Raw genomic sequence first — 16,590 nt, forward strand, 5'->3', positions numbered from 1 at the left:
GTGTTTGGAGTAACAAGAACAAAAAACAAAAGGTCCAATTTGAACATTCTCTTAACAAGAGCCAAATTAAACAATATTAAACAATAAGCATATGCCAAAAGAGATTCACCCCCTCACTCATCCCTTTTAATAAAATCTGAACTACAACAAAAAGGTATGCAAGGTTGGCAACATCTACTTTACTAGTATTTTTGGGTACAGCATAAAAGATAATTTTTACCATCATAATCTCTGCATCGCCTCTTTGGTGGTGGGTTTCGACCAAAAGAATTGGAAGAGCTATGATTGTTATAGTAATTAGACCAGCTCTCCGTTGTGTTTTCAGAATGGTGCGCAGGTGCAATCACAGTAACAGTGCTGGGGATCGTCTGTGCCCCAGAGGAGTACTGCTCAGAAGAGCTGGGAGGCGGTGCAGACACGGGCACATATGAACTCTCCAAGTCATTCCTCTCGCTCTTAAACTTGGATCTTTCCCTGTGCTCTGCTTCAGAAACAAAACAGAAGAAAAAAATAAGTTAGACTGGACATGTATTCTTAAAATGTTTATTTTTTTCACTTAAAAAATAGGAATGATGAGAATATTGAAGAGCAATAAACTTACTGAGTTATCAATATTTCAAAATGCTTTCATTATTAACATATCCTAAAGCAGGAACATCAACAGAGTGACATCTCTTGACCAATGACTTGGGTAAAATCATCTTCTATAACACCAACATCAATACATAATGAAGAAAGGCCAGTTTCTTCTCTCATATTTAATAAAAATGCTACCTGAGAACTGACCTCCAACCTGACATCCCAGATCAGGGGTTGGGATCCCAGTAATCTACTTAAATTTTTTCTTTTTAATTTTTATAAACTCTAGACAACCTAAAAGCAAATCAATTCTTTTTTGCAGGGATAAGGGGCCAGGACCAGCAATCCTCTTCCTCCAGAGGTAGTTTTGTTGATTAAAGGATATTTATCTAGACATGTACACACTATGATACACTTATGAATCACTTCTTTTGAATTCAACTCCTTTGACACTATTCCGAGAATAGAGCCCTGTCTTTGTAACAAAATCAATATTAAGTTTTTAGAGACAATTACAGATTTTACACTGCTCAGACATATTAAAGGTATACTTGCCTTTAAGAGAAGTTCTGGTACTCTTGTGATATAAGAAGAGAAGCAACTATGGGAGCCTTTAAGGGGAAACTTCATCTACTCACCAACATTCCTATTTGGATCCCGGTCTTTGCTGCGCCCCCTACTGCGGCTCCGACTTCGACTCAGGCCTCGGCTCTTACTCCGGCTCTTACTCCTGCCTCTTCTCCAATCATACTTTTCACGGTACAGTTCATTTCGCTCAAAGTACCTGTCGTAGTCTCTCCACTTGCCATCTTCTCTTTTCTTCTCACGTGTTCTATAATACACAGATATAAAAGCCATATGCACACTATAAAAACCAAGGCTGTAAACACATTAGTGGTATGAAATGCCCTCCTTGATGCATCAAAACTTGTAACATCTATACTTTTTTAGAAAGCCGTAAAACCACTACATAATTTCTCGAATCCACTACATAGAAAGAAACAACATTCTCTCGTGTACACTGGAAGGGGAGAAATGAAAAAAAAAAAAAAAAAAAAAAAGAGGTGAATCCAAAGTATGGGGAGGGGTGGGGGGAAAAGAGATCATTTAAAACTAGAAAAGAAAAAAAGTCTCAAAACAAAGTTTTCCTAAGCAAAGACTAATTTTTTGATGGTAGGCTGATTATTCAAAATATAAAATGCACTAATTGAAATATAAAAATGCTATGGATTATTTTAATAGTAAGCACCCCTAACCAAATGGAACATTTCATTATTATTCTCTAAGGAGACTGCTCCCACCTCTGAGCTCTTGGGGAAAGCACATAATAATGATTGTTTATAAAAGATGACAAAAGACAAAAAAAAAAGAGACTAGAAGGAAGAAAGGTAACTTTCTCTTTCTTTAATCAGTTCAGAGAGAGAGAGAGAGAGAGAGAAGTCAGTTCAAAGGGATCAAAATCCCTTTAGTGCCCTTGTAATGTAGCTGAAAAGTAAGTTACCAATGTCCTCTTAATTAAAAATATACACAAACCTTCGTTCACTAGATTCTGAACGAGTCTTCTGGGGACTAGGATATTTCTTTTTTCTGCCTTCTCGTTCTTCCTCTACTGGCTCCTGAAATACCTATATGAAAACACTTATTAGAAACAAGAATAGTCCTACAAATTACAAAACACATCCACCTGATGATAACCCTTCTGGCACAAAGAGGGCACAAATAAATAAACTGATATACTAAAGTTAAATCATATCCAAAAAAGTTTAGAAATGGAGAAATAAAAAATATGCTGAAATTACTAGCAATACATTAATTTTTAAATGTTAATTTAAGATAAAAAATAGCAGTGTAGGAGGAAAACACAATTCATCCTTTAAATTCAAACAGCAGAAATAGCAAAGCTCTGTTTCTAAGCATCATCTAATAAAAGGAGCTATTTTCCTAATTATAAAATACACTCGTATACATATAACTCATTTGTGGAGAACTTTAGATTTATTTCATAGAAAAGGTCTGAGGAAGAAAAAGTTAACGAATGCTATAAAATGGCAACCACAATATGGCAACCATATGGTGCTGGCAAAAACACTACCCAATCCTCAGATTAGGTTTGAAAATCATTCTCTCTACCAATTTACAGGGAATACAAAGGATATATTACTCCATTGGGATGCAATCGGAAAAATCCAGACAGTGAAAAACTCTCTAAGACAAATGACTAAATTTCTTCAACAAAATAAAAATTTTTTTAAAAAGAGGGTAAGGAAAAGAACAAGAGATACATAGGTAGGTATGAAAATTTAAAGACTGAAACTTAAAAGACATCAACTTGGAAATCTTTTTGCTCTTCGGCATTCCTCACAGACTTTTTTGATGAACATGCATTAATTCCTAATGGGAAAAACTATTCTTAAAAAGTCAAAGAATCAAGGAGAAATAAAAACTTTTGAATAAAATGTCCACAGCAGCATTCCTCATAACAGTCCAAAAGTGTTAAATTAACAACCCCTTGTCTATCAACCCAAATATCCATCAATGATGGCTGGGCAAAGAAAATGTGATAAATCTATACACTAACCATACAGCCATAAAAAGAAAAAAAATGGTGTACTGATATACACTACTATTTGGATGAAGCTTGAAAGCAGTATGCTAAATAGCTGAAAGAAGCCAGTCAAAAAAATTATATATTGCATGATTCCATTTATATGAAATGTACAGAATAGGCAAATCCATAAAGACAGGAAGTATTAATGGTTACCTAGGGCTGGGGTGGTGGGAAGGGGGCCTTGGAGAGTGATGTCTAACAGGAACGGTGTTTCTTTTTTGGATAATGACAATGTTCTAAAATGGATCGTTGTGGTAACTGCACAACTCTGAGTACAATAAAAGCCATCGCATTTATACACAACTTCCTGTGATAAGGATGTTTTCCCAAATTATTTTAAACTTCTATTCTGAAATGAGTTATATGGCATTATAATGACTTAGAGTTCTTGAATTCATAATATATGTATGTAGACTTCGTATACCGAAACCTCTTACCTGCTTTCATTCTACTATTCTAAGAACATGAAAAGTAGATTTCTTTATAGAGTCAGATTATAACCAGGCATGCTAATTTTAACTTATTCTTTGTTATCCACCTGACTTAAATTTTTCTACCTCATATCTATTAGTAGTCTGATCATTATACACATATTTAAGAAGTTTTTATTATTTAATTTCTTAGTCTACCATGCTACACAATTCTGACAGCCCCCTCCATGGCATCATTTTAGATATAAAAGTGTACTAAACAGTTACATGGATGGGGTAGGGCTGACCTTGGGTTGATGGGTTGAGGGTAGGGTGATGAATACATGGGAATTCACTATGATACGCTGTCTCTTTTTGATGTCTGCTGAAAGTTTTCTGTAATAGGTTTTTTAAAAAAGTTAAAAATTAAATAAAGGTATTTCCAGAAAAAAGAAAAGGGGGAGGGGGAGAACTGTGCCAGAGGCTGTCATATCTCCAGTCCTAAGTCCATGTGTTAGATCAAAGAAAATGATCATGGTAGAGTGTAAATAAGGAATTTTAATCTATTATCTTCTTGGACTGCTCCTTTGCATGTTCATGAACTCAGGGTAAAGGGTTTAATAACAAAATATAACTACAGCAAATGTATAAGTAATTTTCCAACTACATATAAAATGCATTGTTCCTCATAAACCATGGCACGTATCTACCAAGTGTTTTTCTAGCATCAGGATGAATTGCTCCAATGATCCATATTCTCTCACCTGGTTCCCCCGTGACTAACAGTCTAACTGTAAAACAACTAACTGATGTTATAACATAGCTGGGGACCAAGGGAGAGAGTCAGAGAGAGTCAAAATGCCTAGTCTTTACATGGGTTTATTCCTCTGTACCCAGCTCAGAACAACTACATAACTGAGTGCAGAACAAAAAAGAGACAATTAGCCAAAGGTATGTGCTACCTCAAACCTCCTTCCTTCCACATTTTCCAGCAGAATTACTACAAACTATTATATTTTTATACTACCATAGGAGCTATTATTTATGTCAGTAATGAAAATTAAATTACATATAAAATTTTAGAAATGCCAGACAGCGTCATTTGATGTAGCAAAACAAAGAAGCTGATATCCATTTTGCTTAATTTTCAAAATTTGGATTTACTACAAAGATACAAAACGAAATAAAGCAACTTTTTAAAAAAAATTTCTTTCAATCATGGACATGGACAACCATGTGGTGACTACAAGGGGGTGGAAGGTATAAGGGGTCTAAATGCCAATAAAAAATGATTATATTTAAAAAATAACTTCTTTTAAAACTCAAGATAATGCAATTTTTCTCTTATATTCAAACCAGCCATCTTTCAAATAGACATTTCTAATCCCCTGACCTTCAAGGACAATATAAATGGACAAAAATTTTCACTTACTATAAAAGATTTAACCTATATGCCACAGACCAAAATTACACACTATCAAGTATGAAAGAAAATTGTCTTCCTATTTCTATTACTTGAAAAAAACATATAGGGAGCCTTTTTTTAATTTTAAAGACTATATGAGATAAAGGGCATGAGCCAAAACAAAAAAAGTGATAGTGGTTTCAACCGATCTTAATTAAGGATAGTCACATTTTGTTTTCTTTTAATGTTGACTCAGTTCTATCATCCTGGCATTTAAAAAAATGTATCAAAAATGATAACTAAGTGCAACATGAGATCCTTAGAATAAAGAGGGAAAAAAACCCAGGCAATAATAAATGAATGGACATTGCTGGTCGACTGACAAAACTGGAATACAGATAGATTAAAGTATTTTATCAAAAGTTCAATTTCCTGAAACTAATAATGGTACTACAACTAGTAAGAGAATATCCTTCTTCTTATGAAACACACATAGAATATTTAGACGTCAAGGATCGTGATGATCTGACTTACTCCCAAATGATTCAGAAAAAAATAATTGAGTATGCATAAAGAGAGCAATGGGGCAAATTTTCAATTGGTGAATCTAGGTAGATGGAATATAGGTGTCTGTGGTACTACTCTTGTAATTTTTATACATTAAAAATTATTCCCAAGTAAGTTTATTAAATAATTAATAAAAACAAAAGTTGGACAGAGACTTGATTTGGGATGGTGAACACGATACAGTGTACAGATGATGTATTGTAGAATTGTGCACCTGAAACCTGTATAATTTTGTTAATTAGTGTCACCCCAATAAATTCAATGAAAAGGGAAAAAAATATAAAAAACAAAAAATTAAAACAAAAGTTGAAAAATATCTCTGTATAATAACCAGCATTTCTGTGCCAACCCCTGGACTAGGATGTGTGTGTGTATGTGTGGAATATTTCATTTAATCCTTAATGAGATAAGTACTACTATGATCATCATTTTGCTGATGTGCAAATAAAACAGCTAAGTAACTTAGTTTAGAGCGACTGTTGGGTTGGCCAAAAGGCCCATATGGTTTCTTCGGTAAAATAAAAGACACATTTATCATTTTCTAATAACCTTATTGATAAGGATATTTTGAGTATGTTGGCTATCTCCTGAATGGTACAACATTGATTGTTCTCAATTAACGTCTTGATTTGATCACTATCAACTTTAGCTGGTCTACCTGACCATGGAGCATCATCCAGTGAGAAATCTCCAGCATGAAACTTTGCAAACCACTTTTGGTATGTCTGATCAGTCACAGCACCTTTTCCATACATTGCATAAATCATTTTTTGCATTTCAGTTGCATTTTAATCTTTCTTGAAATAATAAAGCATAATATGCAGAAAAGGTTGCTTATTTTCTTCCATCTTCAATATTAAAATGGCTACACAAAAATTCACCATTTTCATAAGTTTTTAAAAAAATGTATGCTGATATGACAACTGTCACAATACAATCTAACAAAACTGTTTTGAATGAAATTAGGACAATCAAGTGCTACTAGAGCCATCTTACAAAAAAAAAACAACAAATGAACTTTGTGGCCAACCTAATACTTTTAACTCATGCAGCTTGATTTCATAACTTATAGTCTTATCATAACACTATTTCATATATACAAAAAGAATTACAAATGAACTTTATAAAATTTCTTCTTTGATTAAAAACTTCAAATCACCTATAAGCACCTTTTAATATTTAAACAATGTAAAAACTTTTTTTTCTTTCCTATGAGTGATATTCATAATTACATTAACTATAAAAAAACTCTGTGGTTAAAAAAGAGGGAATGATTTCTCCATTCATATGAACATGTTTTACCTAATGAGTTCTCTTGAGACTTCATTATTACTCTACCATCCAGTTAAGGTTCCATGTTTACCCAAGTTTTCTTTTTCTAAATGTCTGGAACAGGTAGTCTGGATCCAAATTTTGAATCTGGATAAGACTTCTCTGAATTCCTCAATGTTACTAAAATATTTCTTGGATCTCTAAACAAGCAATGAAAATTCTTCCAACTCTTCAAGTCCATGGAACTAAGAAGCCCTGAAAGCAACTCTGCACCATGCCCATGCCTCACAAATTCCAATCAATAAATAGTCGCTTCAGAAGGGGTCAACTACCAACTAAGGATATTAGTTAATAGGACCTAAAATGACCCAAAAGCAAAAGAAAAACTTTGCATTACCTCTTCTTTAATTTCTTCTTTTTCTTGGACTGATGGTTTTGGCTCAGGCTTAACTGGTTCCAAAGGTGAAAGGTAGTTCTTAGTATAGAGACTTTCAAATAGTTTATCCACAAAACCTGAAGTTTCTGAAGAAAAGAAGTACTATTTAAGTGTTACATAAACAAAAACTAAAAATATGACTACACCCTATTAGCAAAGCTGAGGAAAACAAAATATCTCATACACTGTTGATGGGACTAAAAATGAGTCTAACCTTTTGGGGACAGAATCCCACTTCTGGGCTTTTATATCCTTTGCACATACCTGCACACGTACAAAATGATATATGCAGGGGGACATCCCCCCAAAATGGAATTTATTTATAAAAAATTATTCTTACATGTTTAAAACTTCAATCACCTTCTAAGTGTTCTCCATTTGATGCAACAGACCTACTGAGACATTTTTCCCACTGCTCAAAACAGTTTTGAACTCGTTGATTTTGATGCCTTTTGGTACTTGTGCTGTTTTTGTTTCACCTCTTCCACACTGGCATAACCTTTCCCTTTGAGGACTTTTTTCATCCAGGGAAATTTAAAAAAGTTGCTCAGGGCGAGATGGGGTGAATAGGGAGGTTGGGGCATGGGGTGAGGGGGGTCCATGCCATTTCTGGTCAAAAACTGCTGAACACTCAGCAAGGTGTGGGCAGGTGCGCTCATAAATCATCCATCATGAAATAAGCAAATGCACTGAAACAGTCTTAAAAAAAAATTCGCTGAGGCTGAACGCAGCCTCACACAACAACCGGCACACTGATACAGATGGGGTCCGAGAACACTCAACTAGCAGGGGAAGCCTGTACTACAAGGGGCCCACCCTCCTGAAGATAATTCCAGGGATATTTTTGAGTACATAATAGTAAGCAATTGGAAAAAACCCAAATTTCCATGAATAAGAGACTAGTTAAATAAATTACATGACAAACATTTAACAATATATAGCAAAGGTAAAAAGAATGAGTACTGATATCAGTTCTCAAAGATATAATAAATATTTGTACATTTATATTTGCATAAAACTGACAAGACACAAAAAATGTGTACTGGAGGTGGGAAGAGAGCAGATAAAGAACAGGTGAGGGACACTTTTCACAGTACACTCTTATATTACTGGATTACACGCACTGCCTACTCAAAAGTTTAATTAAAAATATTTTCAGGCATGAGAATTATATGAAAGTATCTTTTTGTGTTTTATTTAAAGGCAGCTCTATTATGTAACACTTTCAGACTGAGAAAACCAGATGAATTTATTAAAAATATGTCAAAATATTTGTTATTCAAATCAAATTTTAAAAACTTTCATCAGTCCTATCCTAAGGAATAGTCAAAGAGCATATTAAAAGTAAAACAGACTGTTTATATTGTAATTATCACACATTTTACATAAACAGCTATTTCTAAAATGTCTAATTTTCCTTCAGAAAAACATCTTTATGCTATTAATTTATTTTTCATGATTATAAAACTGTTATATCTTAATTGTTACAGATAACTTTAAGAAAGTAAATTAAACCCTTGAAAAGCCTTTATTTTTATGATCAGTTATTTTCTCTCTGGTGGGAAGTTTATGGCAATTTGTTTTCTTTTCCTTTAAAATTCTTCTTCTTGTATATTGCTTTTGTAGTTCGTTTTTAAAAGTTACTAAAAATTTGGAAAGCTTTATAACAAGGAATTCTTAGATGCCTAAACATACTTTTGCCTCTTATCTCCAATGTTTTACTTATTTTTTTTTCATGGCTCTACATTTTACATGACTCATCTTTAATGGAAACTGAATAGTACAAATTACTATACTTAGGAAAGAAAATAGTCATCTGTACTGGGGAGGAATTCTTTAAATATCAGTAATTTTTTTTTTACAGAAAACCTTAAAATGCACACACAAAAAAGTAATCTTGTGTTTTAGACTGAGAAGCCACAATTACTATCTTTTCTTTCTCAGTAGATATGAGTTAAAGGATGTCTTCCCACCACCGATATCTAGATCAATCAGTAAGTGTACATAATCCACATTCCTGTTCTTCTATTCAGCAACATTTACTGAATAATCTTCTATGTACCAGGTACTGCAGGTTCCAAGTCTCCACTCAACAAAGGGAAAGACAAAATGGGGCTGGGGACAGAGACACATATAAACAGGAAAATCAACATATGCGATGACAGGGAATGACAAGTGCCATGAAAAAAATAAATAAAGCAAGGCTGGAAAGAGGAGAGAGCAATTATAAGCATGAGGTATATTATACTGTATACGAGGCACTCAGGGAAAACTACTCTAACAGATTTTCAACAGGTGTACCCCAAGAATTTTTAAAACATGCAATATCTGACTACTTAGTTAAAGGCACTGACCTCTTTACTCTTAGATTGTGAAATTAAAAAAATGGCAACGACGAACACAATAGCCGTCTGGTGTGAATGAATCAAAATTATACCTATTTTTTTTGTCAGATCAGCAAAAAAATGTATTTTCTGGTGTGCCACAGAATTTTAGTAATTAGTTTATATGTGCTATGAGATGAAGAAAGGTTGAAAATCGCTACTCTGTGGTGACATTTGAGAAGAAAACAGAAACCATAAGGGAGAAACCATGTTCCGAGGAAGATTAAAGAGAGTTCAAAAGCCCTGAACTGGGAACATGTTGCCATGGTGGAAAACAACAGCCAAGTAGTCAATGTGGCTAGAACAAACATTAGGGGGACAGGTAGGAAATGTGGTCAGAAAAGCAGCAGGAGAGAACTCCAGGAATCTCTGTGAACCACGGGAAGGGCTTCGGTAAGAAGATGGGACGTTAAAGGCACAAAGAGAAGAGGATTATGCCCATCTCCTCTTGGATAGCAAAAAGCCCCAGCCAAGAGGGGGGAAAATCAGACAGCTTCATTGCCTTAATAAATAGTAAGTATAAGCAGCTTCATTATCCTTAAATTGAACCCCCCTTCCCAAGTCAAGTAGGCTCTGTTACCAGCTGCAAAGGACCTGTTCACCTAAAAAGTATTAGTTACCACCACTGCTTTAATATAGGAAAGAAACAGGGAAGGAAAGGGAAAAACAATTTGCCAAAATACATGATAAATAATTAAGCACGGATGGGTATATTCAAGTATTAAAGGACACTGATCAATTTCTTTCCTTTCAAGCTTGTATCTTCAAGATTTTATCAGGAAATTTTAAATCGAAAATCTTAAATACTTGAAGGAAGGCCCATAATAATTACCTTTTTGTAAAAAGACGTCAAGTTGATCAGCACAAAAGGCTTTCAATTCTTTCTCAGGTTTGTCCTTCTTGACCAGTGCTACAACATAGTTGGCTAAGGCTGAAGGGTCAGCATCACATCTAGTTAGAGAGAAAATAAATATTGTTAAACTTTATTTTCCCAAATGTGGTCTCCTTAATGAAGTCACACCTATTTTGAAAAGCTAAAGGTGAAAAACTTTATTTTAAAGTGACTGCAAACACAGGCAATTATTGTAACAAACAGCATACATGTAGTACAAGTAAGATTTATCCTTTTCTCCTTATTTTCATAAAATAGTTCGTCTCTTTTCAATGTTCTAATTATACCCAGAATTTTGAACCAAATCTCAATGTCTTCCGCAGCCATGTGACCAATGAGAAAGAAGGAGCAAAAGCGACAGAACAATTTTCCCCATTCCCTATATCCCCGGCACCAGCATCCAAAAATGGCAATCAACTACACTGCTCATCTTCTCAGTGAGTATCTTAAGGATCTTTTTTAAAAAGTGAGAACACAAAAAGGATGGTACCTTAATTATTACTGGCAATCACTTTAGTAGCTATAAGCAAGAGAGAAAAGATCTGGGAGTTAGAACAGAAAGGTTAAGGAAAGTGGTAGGGCAGCAGAGACAACCTTGACCTGCTTCCTGATTTTTTCCCAGTCAGTAGTAACCCAACTTTGACATCCAAAATTATCACCTATGCCAGGGCAACACATGATCCTCAAGTTGTCAGCTCCTGACATACAGTGATCTGTCAGACTTAACACTATATCTACATTACATGAAACTGAAAGTTTTATGTTGTAAATACATATTTTTTATATGCTATTTTCCTCATGAATGTACATTTAAGTAACATCTTCTGAGGTTTCATAAGATTGTTGTAAAGGTAAATTAAAAATCTCAGGATGACAGTAATTAAAATCAACATGAACGCAAAGTGACTATATCCCTGTCAAACATTACTCAAATCTAACTAACCTTGTTCTATATAATCTTCGGGTCCCCTCCATCAACCAGAAAGTTAGTTTCAGCTCAAGGGTATCAATCACATTTCCAACAACTTTATGAGATTAGCAAATAAAAGAAAGACCAAGCACTAGCACTTTTATTTCCTTTTAGTCTGTTTTTAAAGTTCGTAATTCAGTAAAATAGAGTTTTTTCATTGCCAATATTAATGTTTTGTGGGAAAGGCTGGTTCTTAAAACATCCGTGCACATATATGCACCAAATTCTAAGAAAGCAAATTTCACTGACTGTCAATTTTACAAAACTCAGAATACAAAGAAATTATAGACAGAGGTCAAAATGCACTAGGAGAGGCGTGTCAAAGATGATGTGTTACAGATTAATAAAAACATGCAATTTAAAAGAAAACTAGGATTTTTCTTAAGTAAAATATATACATTACAACTTGGAGCATTTTGAACAAATTACCTTAGTAGATCCAGGTGTTTAGTTCTAAAATGGATATGTAGCATTTCTACCATCAAAAAAAAAAAAAAAAGGCTACACATGCCATGTCCACCTTAGCTATCCTGTAACTATCTCAAAATAGAGGTACGTAGGTAGACTTAATTTCATTCCTGAGAACACATTTGATCAGCATAATTCTAATCAACATTCAAATGGAGGAGGGAATTACATTTCTATCTTTACTTAGAAAGTTCAGATCCTAGATAAGAAAAATATTCTAAACATAGAAAAGGATTTTTAAAAGATTTTATTTATTTATTTTTAAAGAGAGGGGAAAGTAGGGAGAACGAAAGGGAAGGAAACATTGATATATGAGAGAAACACCAACTGGCTGCCTCTCACCTGCCCCCAACCAGGGACCTGGCCAGCAACCCAGGAACGTGCCCTGACCAGGAACTGAACTGGCAACCCTTTGGTCCACAGGCTGGTGCTCAATCCACTGAGCCATACCAGTGAGGGCGGATATTTAAAAACAAGCAAGAATGCTCTGACTGGAGTGGTTCAATGGTTTGGACATCCCCCTGCAAACCAAAAAGTCATTGGCTTGATTCCCAGTAAGGGTATATGCCTGGGTTGGGGGCCAGGTCCCTGGTTGGGGGCGTGCAAGAGGCAACTGTTCCTCTTGCACATCAATGTTTCTCTCCCTCTTTTTCTCCCTCCCTTCCCCTCTCTAAAAAAGTAAATAAATAAATCTTTTTGAAAAAATAAGTAAGAATGGCATAAAGAGGTAATACTGTTTTTTCTGGTGTCATGAGAATCTTCAAGAAGACTCATGACCTAACAATACAATGCTGTGTAAGGATATGGGAGTACGGGGGTTTGGTGAAAAAGAAGCAACACACTCACAGTACTGGATAAATGAGATGGGTTAAACATATCCAGATACCTTATACACACTCTTAAGTATTCAGACTCTGAAAAACAAATGCAGAGTTAGGCTACTCCTGATACATTTTGATGTGATGGTGTTAAAACGCAAGATAAATAATTACAGGAGGTACAAGAGTAAAAGAATACTAGACAACAAGAAAAGAAAGTGGTCATAGATTCTAAATACTTATTTAGTGTGAGTGAATTAATTGTAACTAATAGAATTCTGCACCAAATATAAAAGTATGTTTATTGCCAAAGGAATAGGACCATTTAAATTAACAGCTCCTAATACATACCCACAACGAGCCCTAGGAGGGAAACTGCCAGTCTGAAAAGATGGCACCAGGCCCTGTCCAGTGTAGCTCAGCTGGTAGGGCCTTGTCCTGCAAAGTGAGAGGTCACCGATTTGATTCCTGGTCAGGGCACGTGCCTGGATTGAGGGTCTGGTCCGCAGCTGCGGTAATAAGACAGACTGATGTTTCTCCATCACATCCATGTTTCTCTCCCCCTTTCTCCTTCCCTTCTCCTCTCTTGTCAAAATAAATAACATCGAGAAGAGAAGAGAAGAGAAGAGAAGAGAAGAGAAGAGAAGAGAAGAGAAGAGAAGAGAAGAGAAGAGAAGAGAAGAGAAGAGAAGAAAGGAGAAGAGAAGAGAAGAGAAGAGAAGAGAAAACTGGCACCAATTGAATGGTGAAACTTAAAAACAATGGGGAGTTTTGTTGTAATTTTCTTTACTTTTAAGTTCGTTCTTACTTATTCTTTCACCACCCCCTACTACATAACCTTGAAAAACAATTACAATTCTGTAGTAGCTATGGTAGCATGCTAAAGTAGCCCAACACGACATTTAGAAGTGGGTCATAAAAATCTGCACAATAAAAATCTATCAAAGACTAAGATCCTTCATAGAGTACAAGACAAATGCAGGGCCACTTCTTATTTCTCTTACTCAAGAAGTAATACCTAAGACGAGTAAAACCTTTCAGCTATTTATTTGTAACCAAAGTTTATGAAAATTCATTTCTTTGGTTACAAAGCATATTTTGTAATAAAAAGATTTGAAAATTTTGGCTTCATGATCATGTTATACATGTTTCTAGACAAAAAGAGGCTTATATTACAACAGAGATTTTAAAAGATAATAATACATATCTAAAATTACTATTCTCCTAGAGTCTTTAAAAGGCCTTAACAGTATAATCAATGAATTATTATTCATTTTACAGATAACTAAAACTGCATATATTAGACAAATTAAGTAATCCAATCAAGATCAGCCAGACAGCACATCTATACAATTAAACATTAGCTGCAATTCCACAAGAGTAAAATCTATTTTAAAGCACATCACTTTTCTAATGTAGATCTACATGTCAAATTAATTTATCTTAAGTCTCAACCAACAGTTATCTTTCAGTTTAAAAAATATAAAGTTCCTAAAGTTTAATGGAAATTACAAATGTAAGGACCTTAAAATTCACATCTTGCATAATAATGTTCTAAGAACATGTCTAAATTATCTATCTTTTTAAGTTATTTAAAAAATAAAACGTAGCCCTGACTAGTGTTGCTGTGTCACCACAAAGTGAAAGGTAGCTGGTTCTCTGGGTTGCAGTTAGGTCCCAGGTCAGGATGCATCGGGGCACGTGCGAGAGGCAACCGATCAATGTTTCCCTCCCTCTCTTTCTCCCTCCCTTCCCCTTGCTCTAAAAATAAATAAATAAAATCTTTAAAAACAATGTTCACATTCTTTGACTTATATAGTAGTTGTACTTATGGGAAATTAGACTCAGGATAAAGCCAAATATAGAAAACAATACTGGTACCTAAGGAGACACTAAAAATATACATTTTTATTGCATACAAACAGCATTATTTTTAAACAGAAAAGGTAAAGTCAAGGTAACCATTCTGACTGTTGAATGTTTATGAAACATTAGGCATCCAAAGTGATGGTTATAGCCCTGACTGGTGTGGTTCAGTGGTAGGAGCATTGTCTAGTACACCAAAAGGTTGCGGGTTTGATCCCAGGTCAGATGTGTATGGGAGGCAACCAACTGATGTTCTCTCTCTCCCCGCTTCCTCTCTGTAAAATGAATGAACATATTTTTTAACAATAACAACAAAAAAAACAAAGTGATGGTTATAAAAACAATGCACAAATATGAAAAATGATTCTGATGTGATGCCAACTGGAGAAATCAAGATTAAAAAAACTGTATATTTGAGTCTGATTACAGCTACAAGGAAGTTCATACACTGAAGAGAAACTGGAAATAAATATACACAAAAGAATTTACTCTTTTCTCTCCTTTCTATATTTGTTGTAATGCAATAATGCTATTGTTTTTACTTTATAAAAAAGAGCAGTAAATAAAAGAACAAAAAGTCTGCCTCTGGGATCTGTGTTCAGATTATTCCTTTGATAAGACAGTACTGGAAAAATAAGTAAAATATGAGCTTATTTTATCAAAGAGTATATAAGTAACTATTAAGTTCTAAGAACCTGTTAACACATATTAAAGATAAACAAATATTGGTACCTCTACTTCTTTGCAAATAAAAGTTTTCATCTTTCCTTTAATTAATTAGGGGCTTTCATGAATGAACATGATATAAAATAAAACACCTCTATATTTTGGGGAAAAAACATATATACATACATATGCCAGCTGCAAATATTATTTTGATATTCGGACTGGCTCCTAGAGCAGAAGTCAGCAACTAAGCATACCCAGAATATTGGACAATTAAAAAAATTTTTACTTTTTTAGTTGTCCACCAACCTAAATATACATATGAGCACATGGATTCATTTAACCATTTACTGAAAGTTTACCAAGTGCCAAGCCATCTTTCTGGGTAATGGAATTACTTTGAGCAAGGCAGACTTTGCCCTGTAGTCACTGCCCAAGAGATATGTGTGAAAACAAATAATTACCATACAAAATAACAAATAGTTAAAAAGGGGATTAATGCCTTGGCCAGGTGGCTGGCTCTGCTGGTTGGAGCACTGTCTCAAATATCAAAAGGTTGCGGGTTCGATGCCCAATCAGGGCATGTACAAGAGGCAACCAAATGATGTTTCTCTCTCACATATCTTCCTCTTTCTCTCTAAAATCAAAAAACATATCCTCAGGTGAGGATTTAAAAAAAAGGGGGGGGGAGGGTGATTAGTAAGTAACAACACTATGAGAGGATAAGAAAAGACAGCAGTAGGAAACACAGAACTATCAAAGCAACTTCTGGCTTCTAACTTATAGTAATTGGGCCAGGAAGAATGAAGTCAGACATATTTAAGAGGCATACTGGAAGACATAAGAACAAATATGTTCTTAACTTAGTACACTAAAATTTGCCAAGAAGTCTTCTGGTCAAAATAAGTCCTCTTCTATGAAACACTGAATGGTTTCCTTAAACAAGTGCCATAGCTCTTTAAAGGCACACTGATTCTTTGAAGCCACTAAGTACCTGTTAGAAAATTATCAGGACTTTTCAACTTTACAAACATATCTCCAAAATGCTCATTTCACCCTAGCAATGTATTTATCACAGAGGTCAGGTCTAACAGCTGCAAGGTGATCATTTTTCCTACCATTTGAGCTAGTCATAGTTTAACTTGGTAAGAAGTGCAAACCTAGAGCAGCATGTCAACTCTACAGACTTAAACCAAAGTATAGCCCCCATGACCACTGAACCAATAAATATCAACCACTAAAATAATCT

The 16,590-nt window shown here is 34.7% G+C and overlaps 1 protein-coding gene across 4 annotated transcripts in view; it reads right to left on the bottom strand.

Annotated features, from left to right (window-relative positions):
- Nucleotides 1-16,590, bottom strand: part of RBM27 (RNA binding motif protein 27) — a 61,999-nt gene that overhangs the window by 40,632 nt on the left and 4,777 nt on the right. For 2 of the 4 annotated variants that reach the window (XM_054568234.1, XM_054568232.1), the window contains exons 2-6: nt 10,494-10,612; nt 7,239-7,363; nt 2,113-2,204; nt 1,218-1,411; nt 221-481 (exon numbers count right to left, since the gene is read on the bottom strand). In XM_054568234.1, coding sequence (XP_054424209.1) covers nt 221-481; nt 1,218-1,411; nt 2,113-2,204; nt 7,239-7,363; nt 10,494-10,612 — 791 coding nt within the window. Of the gene's footprint in view, nt 1-220; nt 485-1,217; nt 1,412-2,112; nt 2,205-7,238; nt 7,364-10,493; nt 10,613-16,590 lie in introns of all 4 variants that reach the window. The other 2 variants (XM_054568233.1, XM_054568231.1) reach the window with 1 other exon arrangement.

This window comes from Pteronotus mesoamericanus, unplaced genomic scaffold, assembly GCF_021234165.1.
Source record: "Pteronotus mesoamericanus isolate MK-2021 breed Mesoamerican mustached bat unplaced genomic scaffold, CSHL_Meso_final contig_2, whole genome shotgun sequence".
In the NCBI taxonomy this organism is placed as follows: Eukaryota; Metazoa; Chordata; class Mammalia; order Chiroptera; family Mormoopidae; genus Pteronotus; species Pteronotus mesoamericanus.